General features: G+C 46.3%; 1 protein-coding gene across 11 annotated transcripts in view; it reads right to left on the reverse strand.

Annotated features, from left to right (window-relative positions):
* Positions 1-19,318, reverse strand: part of CD44 (CD44 molecule (IN blood group)) — an 89,511-nt gene that overhangs the window by 50,500 nt on the left and 19,693 nt on the right. For all 11 annotated transcript variants that reach the window (XM_065944207.1, XM_065944206.1, XM_065944208.1 and 8 more), the window contains one exon: positions 1,664-1,829. In XM_065944207.1, the coding sequence (XP_065800279.1) occupies positions 1,664-1,829 (166 nt within the window). The remainder of the gene's footprint in view (positions 1-1,663; positions 1,830-19,318) is intronic.

The raw sequence follows: 19,318 nt of genomic DNA on the forward strand, positions 1-19,318 counted from the left end.
TCTTAGGCCACTGGCCTAGTCAGGGCCATATTTAAATAATTAGCCTTAGGTATAGAATAAGTGGACCTGCTAATTAACTTTCTGCATTGAGCCTACACCTCAAGTTCAGAAGCTACCTGAGCTATCTGCTCCTTTTTTTTATATTCTCCCAGACCCTGCTGGAACACACGCAGATGTCTGCACACATCTGATCTTCACTTCAGAGCAAAGCTGCTCAACACAACTTTCTGTGAAATAGAAACATTCTATAATCTCAGTTGTCTGATAAAAGTAGCTGCCAGGCATTTGTGGCTAATTAGGCACTTGAAACATAGTTAGTGCCACCAAGAGCCAAAGTTTTTATTTTATTTAATTTTAATTAGATGTCAATAGCCAAGCGTGGCTAGGGTTCACCGTATTAGAAAAATTGAAAAGATGCTTCATCTTCCTAAGTCTCAGTTCCCACCCAGACTACAGGTGCCTTACCCAAGGACATGGGATAGACGCACTTAACTTACATTGAATGGTTTCCAAAAAGAGTTCTGCAGCTAGACTTTTTTAAAAGCAGCCTGTGTTTGTATGTGAGCATGTTAATGAGAAAAGAGAACCATGTTACCTAATGTCACATTGCAAAAGTGCAGAGGGGCGGCTGCAGGACGGGGCGGAAACTTCGGACCGCAGTTGTCCAGATTCCCTAGGGTTCTTCTCATGAAAACAAACCAAACCCAAACACCTCACCACGGTGGTCACCACTGCTCGCTCTTAATGTGCACCACTTACCACAGGGCTGTAAAAAAATTCAGAAAATAAGGGCCATGCCTGCTGTGAGGGCTGCCCAAGTGGCTCAGCGGTAAAGAGTCCACCTGCCAACGCAGGAGATTCAAGAGATGCAGGTTCAATCCCTATGTGGGAAAAATCCCCTGGGGTAGGAAATGGCTACCCACTCCAGTGTTCTTGCCTGGAAAATTCCATGGACAGAGGAGCCTGGCAGCCTACAGTCCATGGGGTCTCAAAGAGTCAGACAGGACTAAGCAGCTGAGTGTGCACACACGGGCGAGCCTGCTGTGAACATCCTGGACAGAAGGACCCGAGGACGGCTCCCCGAGCGCTGTGAGGTCCGGTAGGAGGCGCTCAGGAGGCCTCCCTCAGCCCCTCTCACCGCTGTGCAATCACTTGTAATAATATACATCTTAATAATTCTCGTGCCCTTTTCTCTCAAATCAGAGCAACACAGAAGAGAAACAAAATCAAACGAGAGAGAAAGAGTTTGAAAAGCCTGCTTCAGCCAAGTCTGCAGGGTCAAGCTCCACCAGGCACGTATTCATCTTAAACACTGTTATTTGGTTTTTCGATTTCTTGTGGTTCTGACAATGATACTGCTGGCTTCTTCAAAGCGCGCTGTCGACAGGAGCTTCAGGCAAGTGGATTCCAACCTACGACCTTTAAAGCCTCCCCTGGGAAACCCTGCTGTGATTCACAAAGGTGTCTTTGGCTGGCCTTAAATTTGAGTAGTCGTACTGGTTCCAGATTGACTTGCCCAAATTCATGGGTGGGGCCGACTCTTCGGGCAACCGGACACTCAGCTGTCAGAGAGGACGCTTCCGGGTCTAAGTCCCGCCCCCTGGACCCAGGCAGCTAGCCTTCAGCAGTGGGCTTGGGGCGTAGGCAGGTGCCAGTCCCTTACCTGCAGGTCTCAAACCCTATGCTCCGAGCCACCTCCATCTGGGCCATGGTGGGAAGCGTGCTATTGAAGGCCTTGCAGAGGTCGGCAGCCTCAGTCTTGGAGATGCTGTAGCGACCATTCTTCTCCACGTGGAATACGCCTGCATATCGGCAGGTTATATTCAGATCTGTGGGATGAAAAGGAAAGGTTAGATTGTTCTGCATCCATAATTTGGAAAGAGTAAGAAGTTTGTTTTAGAGCAGCCTCATTGCAAAGCCAAATAATCTTCCCTACTGGCCAGAGCCTTCCACCTTCACTGTAGCATGTCAAAGCGTCACTGCCTCATGCTTAAATCTGAGATAAGAGGCAGGAAAGTAGCATCACTTGTACATTCTGTCCAGGTGGCGCTAGTGATAAAGAACCTACCTGCCAACGCAGGAGACATAAGAGACCTGAGTTTGATCACTAGGAGGAAACAGCAACCCACTCCAGTATTCTTGCCTGGAGAATTCCATGGACAGAGGAACCTGGCTGGCTACAGTCCATGGGACCACAGAGAAACACGACTGAGCGACTGAGCACATCATTGAGAAAACTGAGGCTCAGAAAAGTGAGTTGCCCAAGGAAGCGAGGGTTGCTGTCCAGAGCCTGTAGCTGCCTTCCTGAATCCCAGCTGTTCTGTTTTAGCAATATATTTCCGAGCTGATAGCCAGGGTGGGAATGTCTGTGACTGCCGTGTCCCTGGGTACCCAGCTTCTTTGGGGTTCTGTGTGGCATCATCTTTCAAGAACCCTGAGAGGTGACTTATAGGTGAGTTATATACATATTATTCATAGGTGAAGAAACTGGAGCTGAGAAAAATGAAATGACTTCCCGAAGTCACCCAGCAATTAAGTGGCAGAGCTGGAATTCCATCTCAGGTCTGTTTAACACCAAAACCCACACTCTGATCCACTTATTCCCGTGTGCCCAGGAATCCTTTCATATCATTAGAGCAAGTCTTCACTCTGGAGGGATACACCTAAACAACTGTGACCTAATGACAAAGATAGGGTCAGTGTTAATGGAACTGTAAGGACAACAACTGCTCTCTCCTTTCTGAGCAGGAAGTAGCTTCCAACCATGAGAAAACAGTGTCTGACAAAGTGCAAACCGAGATGATAAGAGAACTGTGAAACCTCTCCACAATCTTTCTCGATTCTGAACACAGTAAAAGAAGAAATGGCGCTTTGAAAAGACATAAGGCAGTATCAAGTGATTTTCTTTTCTTTGTTTCACCAGCACACAGTTGCTTTTAAAGAAGTGTCAGAACTAGGTGAAACGGAGCAAATGTGTTCGGGGGATTTCCTTTCTGGTCTAATGGTGTCCTTCGGAAGCCACTCACACAACGCTTGGCTGATGAGGCTAGAGGAGCACAGAGGAGGGAAACGGACAAGGTGCTTTTGAAATACTGTTTGTTTTTACTGACATTTTCAGCTTTGGCTTTGGTTGACCAATCTTTGCCAAGAGAAACTGTTGCGCTGAGTGACTGTCCTTCCGGAGGCACTCTCAGTGTAGCTTACAAAAGAGAAACAAAGCCTCCCAATCAGCTTCTTGGAGGTGAGACTGTTAGGAGAGATCTCAGCGGATGCCGGGAGAGGCAGTGCGTGGCCGTCAGCACGCGGCCGGTGGCTGCTGTCACTCCCAGGTTTAATGTAAAGTCTGAGGCATGGACAGTGGCTTGGAGCTAAATGGCAGTTTCTGTGTTATTAACATGAATTTGGGTTTGCCACCTGGCATGTAGAATATGCAAATGCGAAAGGAACCATTCAGATTGAGACTTGTGAATAAAATCTCTTGAGTTCCACGAGGAGCAACCAATATCCCTTGATAGATAACACACACATGCATGTGTGAAGGTGTCTCTCCGTGTGCGTGAGACTGGTGAATGTGTCGTGTGTGCTTGTGGTCAGCCAAGACAGGAAAGCACGGATAAAATCTAGCTTCAGCCTTCCTAGAAGTGCAAAAATTAAACGGGGCGTGCAGTAGATCTCAGAAAAGGGGCTGCTGGGTGAATGAAGAAATTCTATGCAATGTGAGGATTCCACAGCTTATATTCATCTTAGTCTCACACATAAAAATGGTCCCATCCTAGCCCTGATGGCATTCAGCCATCTAGGAATTCCAAAGACGGTTCCAACACCTTCAATTCAGGTCAAGAGTATTCACAGTTCCTCCCCTCTGGGTCCCTCGTGCCTTAAAAAGGACCAAGCCTTTCAGGGTTGTGTATCCGTTAAGTCTTAATACTGTATGAAGATTTTCCAACACTTTCTTAACACTTACACAAGCGGAAATTACTGCCCCCAAAGGGTATTAGTAATACTAACAGCAATAATAGCTGTTAACACATATTGTGCACTTATGATGTATAGGCCAGACACTCTTCTATGCATTTGACAAGTATTAACTCATTTTATCCGTAAAACCCTGCCATATGGTAGGTGATATTATTGTCCCCACTTTCCAGATACAGAAACTGAGGCACAGAGAGGGGAAGAAACGTGCCCAGGTTCACAGAACTCGTAACGATGGAGCCAGGATTCAAACCCAGCCAGTGTGGGCATCAAGAGACCACAGGCTTAACCATCAGGTCACTACTCCTAAACCCAATTTACAGAACATTTTATGCACTCCCAACCTCCCCCATTTAGAGCCCAAAATATCCCCAAGGTTTACGTTAGAGCAAGGCTGAGGCATGAGCAGCCATGAACCACCAATCACAGGACAGCCACTCGTGTCCATGGTAATGGCCACGCTGCCAACACCTGTAGAAAGGCAGGATTCCCCAGACATCTGGGCATCGCTCTGGATAAACAGAGATCTCTGTGATCCAGGAGCTGCCGTGACTCAAGGGCCTAATAGTAAACGGCCAAATGAATCTCTCCAACAAGACTGTCCAGCTGGACATGAATCAAGAATGCTTTCCGCTGGGCCCTCTGGTCTCCAATAAATCATGAAATAAAGGAGTGATCCCATGTTCCTCCCTCTGAGAGATCTGATGGGCAAAAGTAATGGTTGGAGGCCACTTTCAGATTCCGGGTGGTGTCTTTCTGGAGGGAGAGTGTTTGTTATGATGGGGTTGCCAGGAGGACAGAGGTGTCATGGGCCTGGCACTCAGGGATCTCACTGCCCATGTGGGAAGAACTCTACCAGTGGCCTGTCGGGAAGACCACAAAAAACATGCTCACCAAGAGACCTGTGTAATCCACTCTCTGGCACCAACTCACAATGAAGCCTTGTAGTTCAACTTAGAGGAGATATACCCAAGATATACCCTGGCTTCAAGTCCTGACATTGCTACTAACTCTGGGTTACACAGATAGATAGTTCCTTAAGCTCTCTGACACTCCGCCTTCTCCTTGATGGGATGACAATGTCATCAGGGTTTGTGGGACTGTGAAATGAGACAAAGCATGTCAAACTCTCCATATGATGTTTGGCACTTAATTAGAGCCAATGGGTGTTTTATACTCATTAGGTGCGTGATCTACTTCAGCTAAATTAATTCTCACAAAAATGCTATGGAATAGGCACTACCGCCAAGCCCATTTTAGAGAGAAAGAAACTGAGGCACAAACAGATTAAATAGTGTGTCCAAAGTCACCCAAGTGGGGCAGTCAGGGTTCCATCTCCTGTGCTATGCTGCCAATTCCATGGGGTTCTAGGTAAATCTGTTTTACCAAACCAAAGCTGACCCATAACACCATTAATCTTGCCTATATTTTTCACTAAGACGTCAAGAAAAATAGATCTTTTTAGTAAAATCACCCTAGCACACTTCAAAATCTTGCCGAGGGCCTGAGATGAGTAGCTTCTTGGTTTACTCCAGTCGCTTCACAAGTGGAAGAAAATCACAGCCTCTTCTGAGAGTACCACACTGTGTAATGTTTACCCAACGCGCCATTGTCTGAGGGTCCCCAGAGCTTAGAAGGTGAGTAGCGCTGGGGACGGGATGTCACACAGCTGACCAGTAGGGCTGAGGGACAAAAGTTTTCATGAGCGGGTCTTCAGGGGTCTATAAACCTGTGAAATTACTTATATGCAAGATTCTGTGTGTATGTACATATCTATGTATCTGTAGGCATGTGCATGCAAGTGTGTACACGTGTGTAGGTGTTTCGCTGGGGACAGCATCCCTGGGTTTCCATTAGCTTCTCAAAGATGTCTATGACAGAAACAGCTACTGAATTATAAGAAATTATCTTTAAAGTGAAAGTGTTAGTCACTCAGTCATGTCCAACTCTTTGCGACTCCATGGACTATAGCCCACCAAGCTTCTCTTTCCATGGGATTCTCCAGGCAAGAATACTGGAGAGGGTTGCCATGCCCTCTTCCAGGGGATCTTCCTTTAAGGTTTCTTCGTTAATTAGAAATTCCAAGATTCTAGAATTTTGGAACTTCTTTGCGGGCTTCCTGAGAGCAGTGACTGCGTCTCTCCCCAGGACCTTGTGCAGTACCACAGAGGGAGGCACACATGGAACAAATGAATGAAGGAAGGAAATGCTCCCCACTCCCCCCAGGACAGACAGACTGTGTGAGGTACAAACAAAACAAGGCGTGTCTAAAAGAATCTGTAGCTGGCCTTTTTGAGTATTTCCCAGTAGATACTTCAAATGTCTTGAAGCATTTGCTTCTGAAAACTTTTGCCATTTTCCCTGAAAGCAAATGTGGCAGAGACCAACTTTCAGCTCGGTAACCAGTATTGTCTGTCTGGACTTGACAGTCGTCCTCTCCAAGATGAGCACAGCCTTTTTGCATCCTATCATAGGGCCCCTTCTGAGGCCGGATCTCCCGAGAGAGAACACGCACAGTCACCCCACATGCAGACCCCAGGAGGCCATCTGCAGTCATGCTGTGCCCAGAGGCAGGTCTCCGAGCCAGGCTTCTCCAGATGGCCCCAAATCAATTAGTGTGTTTTCCAACAGGCGCCACCTAGATGGGCCTGGCCCCTTCCGTCATCTCAGAAAGGGTGAGGCAGCATTAAGGCAGAATGAGATTTTTTTTCTGATTTGGTCTCACCAGAGTAGGCTGTGTGTCTGGGGAAGTTGGTCTTCTTGAAGACCGGGAGAAGGCCAGTTCCTGCAACTGAGTGACTTGTGTATTTTCCACGGCCATGATAATAACTGCAAACATTCATCCAGCACCTAATTGAACCCATATGAGGTTTTTAATATTTTACACCTAAAAATTCATTTAATTCTCACAGTAGTGGTGGCTATGTGGCAGGCACTTTTATTATCCCCATTTGACACAGAAGGTAACTGAGTCTTTGAGAAGACAGGAGTGACCTGAGCCAGGGGCCAGCAGACCAGATTTCCGATTGGGCAGTCTGGCTGATCACATTGCGGTGTTAAGTGGCACCTCATACGTGGGACAGATGCTAAGCTACAGGAAATCCTCTTCTTCTCCACGTGGTTTGTAAGGTGCAGAGAGGTGAGAATTAAAAGAGGGCTCTGCAGAGAGAAATTTGAGCTTCTTAAATATTAACAAGCTCAAGTATTATTTTAAGATCACAGGTCTCTTGATTCTGGACCAAAGGCTTAAAAAGGTAGGGCCCTTCTCCTAAGAGTTTGGGAAGATGTCAGTGGGAAAATCTGCACTAATGGAACTTACACCCTTCTCCCCGAGGCAAAGATGCCAAGGAGGTCCCTGTGTTTGCTGACTTTCCCCAACAGAAGGCTGGCTTCCTCTTTCTCATCCTACCTGTCCTCTTCCCGTCATCCCCTTGAAGAGCAAAGACTCCAACCCCAGCTGCAGCTTCAGGCCTCGTCTGCCCTTTACAGTCTGAGGACTCTGGCAGAGATCAGGCAGGGCAGAATGAAGACAGGTTGGCCTAGGACTGGGATACCAGACCACAGTCTGTCCCTGTGACATTTTGAGATATCTGATGACCAGCCTACAAATTTCAACAGACCAGGCCATTCCAGCTGGGGCATGACACTCCATCCAGTCCATCAAACTCCTGGAGTCAAACACATGCAAGCCAAAAGCATTTGTAGGTTCTCTACATTTTTCACCTTTATACTGTTCATCACAAGTTAGCCAGGATCCTTTTTCTATCTTCTGATTTGCTGAGCTCATGTCTGGAAAAGGTTATGCAACTCACAAATCTAATGGAACTGATTCTGATCAGAATTAAGGACAGAAAAAGTCAAAATTTTTTTTAAAGCACTATGGCTAATTGGATCACCTGTGTTTAAAGCCAGGCAGGATAACAGGGAGCAGCTAACCAAATTCTCATGAGACACAAGAGGAAACAAAAATCCACAATGACTAAGCATGCCCCCAGCCATTGTGAGAGAAGCAGGACCTCCAGGGTCCATAATTGCTAGATTCCTGACCCCTGTCCAGTGCTCTGACTACTGAACTTGCTTTTATAAGAGGCCTGAGCAAGCCGTTCCAATAAAGGCCACAGTCCACAGTGTTAATGGGACATGAAGAAACCATCCTGTTCTTCATTGCGATTGTTTAATGCCTTCAAAGCCCAGAAGTTTCCATCTAGGAGTCTTCCTGGCAATTACAGCCCCTGCTGCCACCCAGGTCTGCCAGTCCAGAAGGCTGGCAGCGCTCCTGCTGCCCCACATCTCTCACCCCCATCCCCTGATGCCCATGTGATGGGCGCCTGATGAAAGGGTCTATTGTTCAGCACCCCCTTCTGAACCAGGCCAAAATCACGCTCAGTGGCCGAATCGCCTTTGGCTGCCCCAGGCAGACCATGAGTCTTGAGTGACTCAGTCTCTCCCGGAATTGCCCTGGAGGCGGGTGAGGGTTTAATGAGCAGAGAAAATACTCATACACCATCATCCCCAGAGAATTTCCTCCAGAATGTGTTCTGGGTGGCTTTCAACTGAGCTATTCATCTCCTGGCACTCAGAAGGGAAATGCACCCCAATTTTTTGGCGCCCGACTCTATCCCCTGGCCTCTCAGCCTCCTGTCCAAGGAGCCTGTCATGGCAGCCAACACTGAACCCACAAGGACCTATCACATCCGCTCTGCCAGAGGAGAGTCCAAGGGCTCTCAGCCACTACCCTGACCCTTCAGTCTAGGCCTCCAAAGGACCAACCCCATGAAGCTCTTAGCTTGTTTTGTACAGAGTCTAAAGAAAGAGCCCCCACCCCTGCCTCCTGGTGGAAGGATGGGAACTGGGGGAGAGGAGAGGGTGGGAAGGTCTGCTTAGGCCCCCACTCCTGATCCTGGATCCAACAGTCTTTCTGGCCAAGGAAAGTGTGTCCCAGAACTGTCACCTCAGTACCCAGTTCTGTGAGGCTAAGTGGTTTTTGATGAGCGAGTCTCCGGGAAGACAGCTGAGGGAGAGAAACCACAGCGTGTAACCCCTACATGTTGCTATGGTGACCAGAAAATGCTCTGGGCCTGAGACCTTTGTTTTCTTCTGTTTTCTTCTTTTTTGGATCATATCTGTTTAACAGACTGACTAACACAAACCCAGGATGTGGTTAAAAACAAATGAAAAAGTATCTCAGGAGCCCACATGGGGTTTTTTTTTCCTGTTGCAAGTAGAAAAAAAAAAGAGAGGTCCTACTTTGTTTCATAACTATATATACTTGGGGGGGGTGGGTGGCTAGTTACAGTTATATCACCTATCTAGTTCAGGTACAGCTCTGGCTCAGGTCTGAAACCCGATCTTTGAGGAACTGGCTGGTTTTATTTTGAGGGGAGTACTTCACGAGGGGCTTCCCTGGTAGCTCAGCTGGTAAAGAATCCGCCTACAATGCAGGAAACCCCGGCTGGATTCCTGGGTCGGGAGGATCCCCTGGAGAAGGGCTAGGCTCCCCACTCCAGCATTCTTGGGCTTCTCTGACGGCTCACACAGTGAAGAATCGCCTGCAGTACGGGGGACCTGGGTTCAATCCCTTGGGTCGGGAAGACCTCCTGGAGGAGGGCGTGTCAACCCGTGCCAGTATTCTTGCCTGGAGAACGCCATGGACAGATGTGCCTGGCGGGGTTCAGTCCATGGGGTTACAAAGAGTCAGACACGACTGAGCAACTAAACACAGCACAGCACAGAGCATTCATGAGAGCTGAGGTGGGCTGAGACTGTCACTCACAGAGAACAGCTGCTTCTCGGGAGGGTTAGTGAGTCACTGACACGCAGATGACCTGTAGGGCCCCCATCTGGGAGAAGGGCGAAGGGGTTCTAGTCTAAATCCTGTTCATCGTGAGCTGCGTGGCCTTGAATAAATCACTCTCCATCTCTGGGTTCACACCTAAACTTCCTGCCTCCCAGGATGAATGGAGGAGTTAGGAAATGCTTGAGCTAGTAGGATAAAGCAGGGAGGAGCCAGATGCACACCTGGAGTGGTATGAAGATCTCAGAACACTTTTCAAAAATCTAATATTGATTAAGACACACACAGGCTCCAACCTCAGCAGAACAGGTGGATCAAAGCACAAGCAGGTGTCAGTAATATCACTCTGGTGGGGTCTTTCCAGCTCAATTAATTATGAAGCATTTCCACATCCAAAAGCAGCCCTGTGAGGCCCATCAGGTAGGTACTGTGGCCCCATTTTACAGATGAAGAAACTAAGGAGCAAGAGATTCAGAGACTCCTAAGTCTTACAGAATTTGAATAAAACCCAGACCTCAACTCAGATTTTCGAGGTATTCTGATTTTCCCCATTATCTGTGGTTCTGACCTTTCCATCTTGGGTGTCAGCCAGCAAAGGGGAAGATAGCACTCAGACAGAAGGGTGATGGTTTTCATACTTTACCTTCCCTTCTCCTCCCAATGTCTTAGGCAGAACCACAATATTTAAGAATGGAGGGAAGCAGAGCTGCTTCCATGGGAGGACGAAGAGGCCAAGACCCTAGATCCAACAGCAGCTCATTCTTGCCCAGCCCCCACCCCACCCCACCAAGGGTCCTGATACCCTCCACAATGCTTTAAGAAGCTGCATGGAACACTCAGGAAACCACTGCAGTAGGGGCCCATAATAGTGATGATAACCACTGCTTGGCAAGGCATCCTTTGTGCCAGGGGCTCCAAAGCATCCTAAGAGGGTTAGTCACCCCCTATGACAGCTGTGAAAGCAGAGGGTCAGAGCGCTAAGTCATTAGTACAAGGCTCTGCAGCTTGAAGGCTGCAGCCCAAATGAAATGCATTGTATAAAATGCTTTATAAATGATCCAAGCTTAGTAATTTTTTAAAAAATGCTCTCATTAGTCTCAAGAATAAAAATGTCTTGCAATGTAAAGTTCTCCTTAAAGGTTGGTCCTGCTTCACCCTGTGGAGAGAAGACAGCTAAGTCTGCCTTTCCAAATCTAATCTGCAGTGATGGGAGCTGATCAGCAATGGACTCGAGAGGATTGACAGATCCAGAAACTGAGGTGAAGCTGCTGTCCTCCAAGGTAGAGCCATCTAGGGTGAGGGGAACAGAAGGCCAGCACCAGTTCCCGCAGAGCCCAGCAAGACTGCCCAGGCTGGGGTATCTCCAACTTGGATTTGAATTCCTTGACCCTATCTCTTCCAGCATCCTTTCAAGGGATGAAGAAAAGATTCTGGAATCTATGTAGCTGCTTTTTGGTGTCGGACATTAATCTAGGTGTGGTAACAGTGTCCTACCATGGGATCCCCAGAACAGCTTTGAGAGGTCAAATCATCAACTCCATTTTGCAGATGAAACAAGTGAGGTTCAGTGCACAACTGACTCAACATTCGACTATGAAACTGGCATGGTCACAAGTCAAATGCTGGAATTATACCGGGTCTCTGACATGAGTTAGTTTAGATGTTTACGAAAGCCACGCTCCTCTGCTTGGGGCACAGAGACTCTTAAACTGGGGGCTGGAAATGCAAGGACCCTGTTGGGTGTGGTTGGGACAGGTCCTACTGCTAGACCTCTGGCTGGGCTCCTCTGTGACATTACCACGAATGGAGCACCCACTGTGTGCTAAGTGCGTCACACTGATTATCTCATTTAATTCCCACAACAAGTGTATGATATAAGGACTATTACCTATATCAGACCTTATTACAGATAAGAAAACTACAGTTTAGAGAGGTTAAGAAACTTGTTCTTTTCCTATTCATTTATTTATATAATTAAATGTAACTTGCCTCTATGAGATAATTATGTCAAATTAAACATTTAATTAATTGGCATTTTAATATTTAATTGTTGATAATTCACCTGTTTTTCTTATTTCCGAATTTTGGTACTTGGAATACAGACTCTTATGATATCCAAAAAGAAGAAAATAATTTGTCCAAGTTTGCACTATTAAGGGGTCAGGCAGCCTGGCACCTTTACGTGGATTGAGATAGAAGAAGAACCAGGCCTTTAGGTTGCCCCGTTCCTCTTCAAATACAACAGCAGTGAACTGATGCAGCTACAAAAGCATGTATTAATAACAAGTATTAAAGTGACCAAGGAGAATTCTAGATTTCCACTGATTTTGAATTAGGAGGGCTTGGAAATCATCAGGTCATGTTTTTGTGACCCAGTCATTCTCTCTTCTCATAGATTATGTTTCTCTCTCTCAGATGCTAAAGTGAACAGCGGTGTGTGTCCACCCATGTGAATCAGTCTCCTTTGCAGTTCGAGAACCTGACCATTATTCATTCTCCAGACGCTTTTGGAATATTACTCAGCCATAAAAAACAACAAAATTGAGTCCTTTATAGAGATGTGGATGGACCTAGAATCTGTCACACAGAACAAAGTTAAGTCAGAAAGACAAAAACAAATATCATATATTAATACATAATATGGAATCTAAAAAAAATGGTCCAGATGAACTTATCTGCAGGGCAGGAGTAGAGACACAGGCATAGAGAACGGACATGTGGACACAGCGGAGAAGGGGAGGGTAGGATGAATTGAGAGATTGGAATTGACGTATATACACTGCAATGTGTAAAACAGAGAGCTATTGGGAAGCTGCCATATAACACAAGGAGATCAGCTCCGTGCTCTGTGATGACCTAGATGGTTGGGACTCGGGGGCAGGGGGGATAGAGGGAGGTCCAAGAGGGGCGGAATATATGTATACATGTAACTGATTCATTTAGTTATAGAATAGAAACTAACACAACATTGTAAAGAAATTACACTCCAATTAAAAAAAAAAAAAGATTAATACAAACGTTTCAAAACAGAAATCCTACAAAGGGAGACGCTGGATCATGGGGATATTTTTTAAAATCTGGGCCAGAAGATTTCTAGGATCAGTACGGTTCCAACTACCCTGTGAGCTAAGAGCTTGTAATTCATACCTCTTCCTGAGCTTTCAATCTCTGAAATCTCATCTGTAACCACAGATGCCAGATGCAAATGCCAGGCTCCAGAGAGCTCATTCCTGACAAGCTTTTAAATCCGACTCAAGCCACAGAGTTTGGACCAAAATCTTTACCATTTCATGTGTAGCCAGTGTGGGCCAAACATAACTTCCCGCTCTTAAGGAACATGGCTCACAAAAAAGCCAGGAGGCTTGGAAATAGAGAAGGTTACAAATGACCCTTCTGCCAAGCTGTCAAAGAAAATAATTAGATCTGGATTTTCCTTCAAATAAATGGTCATTGGACACGGAAAGAGACCCCACTAGGTGAAGGCCTAAACTCCTTTCACCACGGACATTTGAGGGGCATTCTAGAAGCACTAGGATGAGCATGACAAGAACTCTTCTTATGAAATCTGTGCCTCTCAGGTCACTATTGGTCTCCCTAGGGCATGCTGCAAGGCATACACTCAAAGCACCTTCTGGAAGATACGATCCTGGGAGCTGAGGATACACAAAGTCCCTGCCCTGAAGGAGCTTATGCTTTAGTGTAGGGAAACAAGACAGTCACACAGGGAAATGCTTAGAATATAAATAAGGCAATGGGGTAGTGACAGTACTACACAAAAATAAAAGATAAACAGGCTGCCTCTTCCGGCAGTCTGTGTGGTCTGAGGCTCACTCTTTTCTGAAGCTGTTGGGTATATTTTCCTTATTTATTATAGGGCTCTTGGTGAGATCAGATACCTGACGAAAGAAAACACCTATACACAAACAGAGAGATTAAATCATGTTTGGAACTCATCTTTGCCTTCCAGGGTCCATGACAAGATGTCCCTAGAATGCGGACTTAGGATAAACACGGGAAACTTGGCAGGCAAAGGCCAAGGCAACTGAATGAGCCAGCTTCGGTGTCCACTTGAGCCATAAGCTGGGTACAGACTTGATGGAAGTGGGCTGCAGACACCCATTCTGGGTCTTTGCCTGAACTTGAAGGAGCCAAATCAGCGTGACAGAGCAGCCCATCATACTGCAACTGTGATAAGTCCACAGACCAGCCCTGAAGACTTACAAGAATCTCCCTGCATCTTCAGCCTCTCGGAGTTTACAGCTACTAAGGTGATGGAGCAATCACCCCCATGGTACTGTAAGATGCTACAGCAGCCAAGCTCACAGTCTTTCACATTAGAGACTTGGGTCCAAAGCCCAGTTTGGGGTCCTGTGGAATGTTAGGCACACCATGATTTCTTAACCTTTCAGCCTCATTTCTTCCTTAGTAAAGAAAAGGTGGTAACTCCCTCATGGGGTGCTTTTAAGTGTAAATGAAGACATGCACTTGAAACAGGTAGCAAAGTACCTGACGATTAGTCAAGTGACTGGGATTTGATTAATATTAGATAATCACCTTATAGATTAAAGTGTATTTAAGGCTAAGAGCCTTCTGCTCTGACAATTCTTGATAAACTGGCCAGCCATTCACTGTATCACTGATAATAGCCACTCAAGACCCCCAGTTAGGAGCCAGGAGCCTAATTATTCAGGTACACAAGCCCCCACTCTATACAATATGTACAATTGACAGATAGGAAGGAAAGAAAGAAGGAAGAGGGAAAGACAGAAAGGAAGGAAGGAAGAAATCATCAGATAGATGAATGGATAGATGGATAGACAGACACTATTTATAGAATACTATTCTTGGAAGAAGTCTGCCTCAAGTGATACTAACCCATAGAATCAAAATGGGTTCCACTGGGACCCTTGTTCATCTTTATGTCCGTGATGTCTGATTCACAGTATGGTGCCCAATAGATGTTTCTTTAGTTTTGTGGAAATGCATTAGAGTCCAGTGACCTGGGATCTGGAGTTTGACTTCTTACTAATAAGCCGTCAGTTCTCATCAGTAAGGCTTCAGTTTCTTTATCAGACCCAGGAAGAAGTCGGCTTTGGTCGTCTCTAGGTCCCTTGGCCAACCTAAGGCTCTGCCTTTAGCAGGACAAGTCTATGTTTCTTTCAAACTTGTTCTCTAAACCCGAGTGGCTCGCTCTTGCCTGCAGGGTTGTGGTATTTCCCTCTGGAATCAAGGCGGCAGTGGTGTGATGGCTGCGTCAAGCAGGCTGGAGCGGCCAACAAAAAGAAATAATAGACAAAACAAGAGTGTTACCAGCATCCTGCTCTCCGATTACACCAACTAAACGCCTTCCAGCCCACAGAGACTAGAACCTGCCCCATCGAAGTCGGAGGGAGAGAATGGTTTCAATTAAGAGAAGCACAGCAGGATCGCGGATTCCCTTAGAGAGACTACTCCTAAATTATTACAAACAGCCCCAGTGCTCCCTGTAGCAAATTTCAGCATCGCGGGCCAACTCAGATCATTCTTTAGCTGTGAGACAATCCTCCAGTGAGGTGCGTTCGAGCAGATCCCACCTGCACCAATGGAAGTCGAGACGCCCACTCTCAATTGACTCCCTGATCTCTGGCGGTCTCACAGGTCCCCCTGCCAGGGCAGAGAGCAAAGAGGGAGGTTCCCGCCACCTGCTTTCCCAAGGATGACTCTCAGTAGTACTACATCGTTTCAAGACCGTTCATTTTCAAGGAGCCAGAAAAACCCAGATTCTCAGGAAAAGGAGACGCCTTGAAGCTTTAAGGCCTCCAGTTCTGGAGATTGGGAGGATAGGATGGGCCCCATAAGACTGAGTGGGAATGCTGGTGTGGTATTAGAGGGAGTGGATTGAATTCCAGCCCCACCACATGAGAGCAGAGCCTTCTTGGGCAAGTTACTTCATCTTTATGAGTCTCAGTTTCTCAGCCTATAAAATGGCTCTGAGGAAATGCAGTCATTCATTTACTGAACGGATATTTGCTGCACACCTCAAAGAGAGGTTTATGGGAGTTAGATAATAAACTCCCGGGAAAGCATCGGCGTTGAGTTTGGTTCATCACAAGTGTTCAGTAAACGCTCATTTTTTTCCTTCTCCCACAGGAAGATTAAAAAAAAAAAAAAACACCCTGGATGACTAGTCCCAGCTCTCCCATATACCAAGGGGACCCCTGGGTTCTGATTTATAATGTATTTACACTATGAACAATTGTCTGTGTTTTGATAGTCTTGGTTCAGCACAAACAGCAGTCTGCAACCACACTCTTAAGAAACTAAAAGCAAAATGAGAAGCTGACACAACAGCGAACACTCCTATTAAAAGATGCAGAAGTTTTAGTCACATCTGAGGTGTGGCTAGGAGGGGCCGGATCTTCCCTTCTTTAGAGGCGAACAGAACTAAGCAGTTAAAGGTAATTAAAGGTATTTGGGGGAGACAGAAGGAATGAACATCCCAATATGATTGAGAGGTGGGCACTTCATGTATTCAAAAGCTGGTCCCCCAGCCCCAGTCCCTCCACAACCAGGAAATTCCAAGCCTGGGCTTCTGGGGGAAGCAGTGACCCTGAAGAACTTCAAAATTTCCAGAATGAGATGGAAGCTACTGCATTAAATTGCCCCGAGGGTCTTTCTACACTCTGAGACCAGGAAATAGCATTGTAAAGGAGTGCTTCTCCCCAAGAGGGAGGGAAATACCATCTCCTCCTCCAGCCTCATGCCAACTGTCAGCACCAAAGGCAGGAAGAGGCAGATCCTGCTGAGACAAGCAGCCTTGGAGACTGCCTGTCAGCAAGCAAGTAGAGACAGGCCTGGAGCGCGTCGGCCGACTCATTTTCACCAGCTTCTGCAGCAGCCAAGCTTCCCGGAACATCCCCGGCTGCCGTGTATGCCTGGCAACAGTTGGTCCAGTAAGCAGGTGGGTGTCAGCACTTTGGTGTCCCCTCCCCACCAAATTAAATGCAATCTTATTGGCTAATATTTTGCCCAGAAATGGAATGAGCATCTTCCAAAGGCAGCTGGAAGCATTTCTCAAGTGCAGCTGGAACAAAGTTTGGGCTGAATGAGGACAGGAGAGGTCCAGGGTCTAATACTGCTCCCTGTCAGTTATTCCACACATGATCTGGTAATACTTACACAACCCTGCGCCTAGGTATTATTACTCTGCCTTAAAGATAAGAAAACTGAGGTTCAGAGTGTTGTCAACTGCCACATAATTGATGAGGGGCAGGACTCAAATCCAGGCTTCTGGGTGGCTCAGCAGTCAAGATTCCGCCTGCAATGCAGGAGCCACAGGAGATGCAGGTTCGATCCCTGGGTTGGGAAGATCCCTTGGAAGAGGGCATGGCAACCCACTCCAGTATTCTCACCTGGAGAACCCCATAGACAGAGGAGTCTAGTGGGCTACAGTCCATAGGGCTGCAAAGAGTCGGACACGACTAAAGCCACTCGGCACGCATGCAGGACTCAAACCCAGATTTAACTCCAGGACCCACAGTGCTTTCTGAGAGCCTGGGATACCAGAATCAGACCCCACTCATGAATCTCTGAACTCAGTGCTTAGCCCAGAGGCTGAACTGACAGTCAGTCCTACTAACTACAAGGATAATGAGTAAACATTCTCTAATGTAGCCTTCAGAAGAAGACAGAGAACCTGACTTTGAGAGACTATTTCTTGATGACCTATTTGAAGAGATGCCTGTTTCTAAATGTCTTCCAGAGGGTCTGGGAAGCTCATCTGGAGAAGAAACCGGATGAGTTTCCCAAAGATTTTAACAATGCAAACAATACAGAATACAGAAGTAGCTGTTGACTTTAGCCTTCCTGGCAATACAAATAACAGGAAGCTCAAACAGATAATAGGGTACCTTTCCTCTACCCTGAGAAACAGTTCTTAAGGAAGGCTGGAGATTATCTGATGATGTTTTTCTGTAAGGAAACTGAGCTGCCCCAAACAAGTTTCAAAAGAGAGCCATGGGGAGCCCCACCCTCTGTCCCCAGTAAGAAGAATCTAGAATATCCAAGGCTTGCCTCCCCAAACCTTGCTCCATCTCTTCTCTCCCTCAGCAGAACATGTTTCCTCCTTGTCTTTCACAACCATCCTGAACACTGCATATATTCAGCCTCTGTTTGGAGCCTTTGCAGGAAACCATGGAAGAGACTATATCTAGGTGATGATAGCCAAGAGGAATGGAAATTGGGGTGGTGCCCAGTCACAAAGGAAGGAGAAAACATGTGGTCTGTTTGCTGACCCTCATTTGCTTTCTAAGCAAATTTGTCTCTTACTCCAATAAATAAATAGACAGATGATACATACATGGATGGATAGGTACATAGACCAACAGACAGATATAGATGATGGATATATATGATAGATACATGGATGGACGAACAGACAGATACATAATAGACACAGGGATACATACATACATAAAATTGTTTTTTTAACTGAATTTGGTCATCACAGACTGAATCCACCAGGGTAAGCCACAATCTCACAAATCTAGCCAAATAGTAAAGTGGATACAGGCCTTCAGAAAAGAGAAGACCAATTCCAAGTCTATTCATTCAACAAGGTTTTATCCAGTGCCCCCATGGGCACTGTGCTAGGCACTGATTCCAGGGCACCGAAAAAGGTCAGAAAGGTCATTGCCCCAACGTAGACGATGGTCCAGGGAAGAAGACAAACACTCAACAAGGCAACAACACAGCTCAACAAATGCTGTAACAGAAGTGCAACGTGCTGAACGCTTAGTTTAAAGGGAAGCCTTTCCTCCCCAAGGCCTCTGCTGTCCCCAAGGGATGCCTCCCCGAGGCACTGTCGTTTCAGCTGAGAACTGAAGGACAGACAGGGAACTAGCGGGCCAGGCTCAGCAGGCCTCGCAGTCTGGAAATTCTCCCTCAGAATAAAGCGCAAATCATTTCAGTTTGATAGAATCCATTTCCTCTCGTTCTTCCATCATTAGATTTTGAGAAGCAAGGCCCCCTTCCTGTGTCAGAAACCATCACATTCTTGAGGTCCACATTAAACATCCCCTGGGTTTCTCTCCCCTGGATTCAGTCCTTATAAATCCTTTCATGATACTTAAGTGATAAAAAGGAATGGAAAACAAATTTAAAAATTCTGAGTTTCCCTCCAAGCTGTTAGATTCATGAGCATACTGCATGGAGGCAGGACACTGGCCCAGAAAACCCACCTGTCTATCTTTGGACTAATCAAAATGTTAAGATGTTAGACCTTTGAGCTTTGGACTCAGAGGAACTATTAATATCTGGAAGGAGTTTTTCTTCTTATGAAAGAGCAATTATCCATACAAAATTCAATAGTTAATTTAGATTCCCTGAAGCAAGTCTGATCCATGGGGAGTCAACACAGTGTGGTTGCAGGAACATCAACTCTGAGAGTGGAGAAGCTAGGATTCAAATCCTGAATCTGCATCAATTCTGTGATCCCGGGAAAGTCATTAAATGTCTTTCCTCTACAGGAGTGTAATAATGCTAAGTGGGAAGTTGATGTGAGTGCTGGAT

The sequence above is a fragment of the Muntiacus reevesi genome, chromosome 9, assembly GCF_963930625.1.
Source record: "Muntiacus reevesi chromosome 9, mMunRee1.1, whole genome shotgun sequence".
Lineage (NCBI taxonomy): Eukaryota > Metazoa > Chordata > Mammalia > Artiodactyla > Cervidae > Muntiacus > Muntiacus reevesi.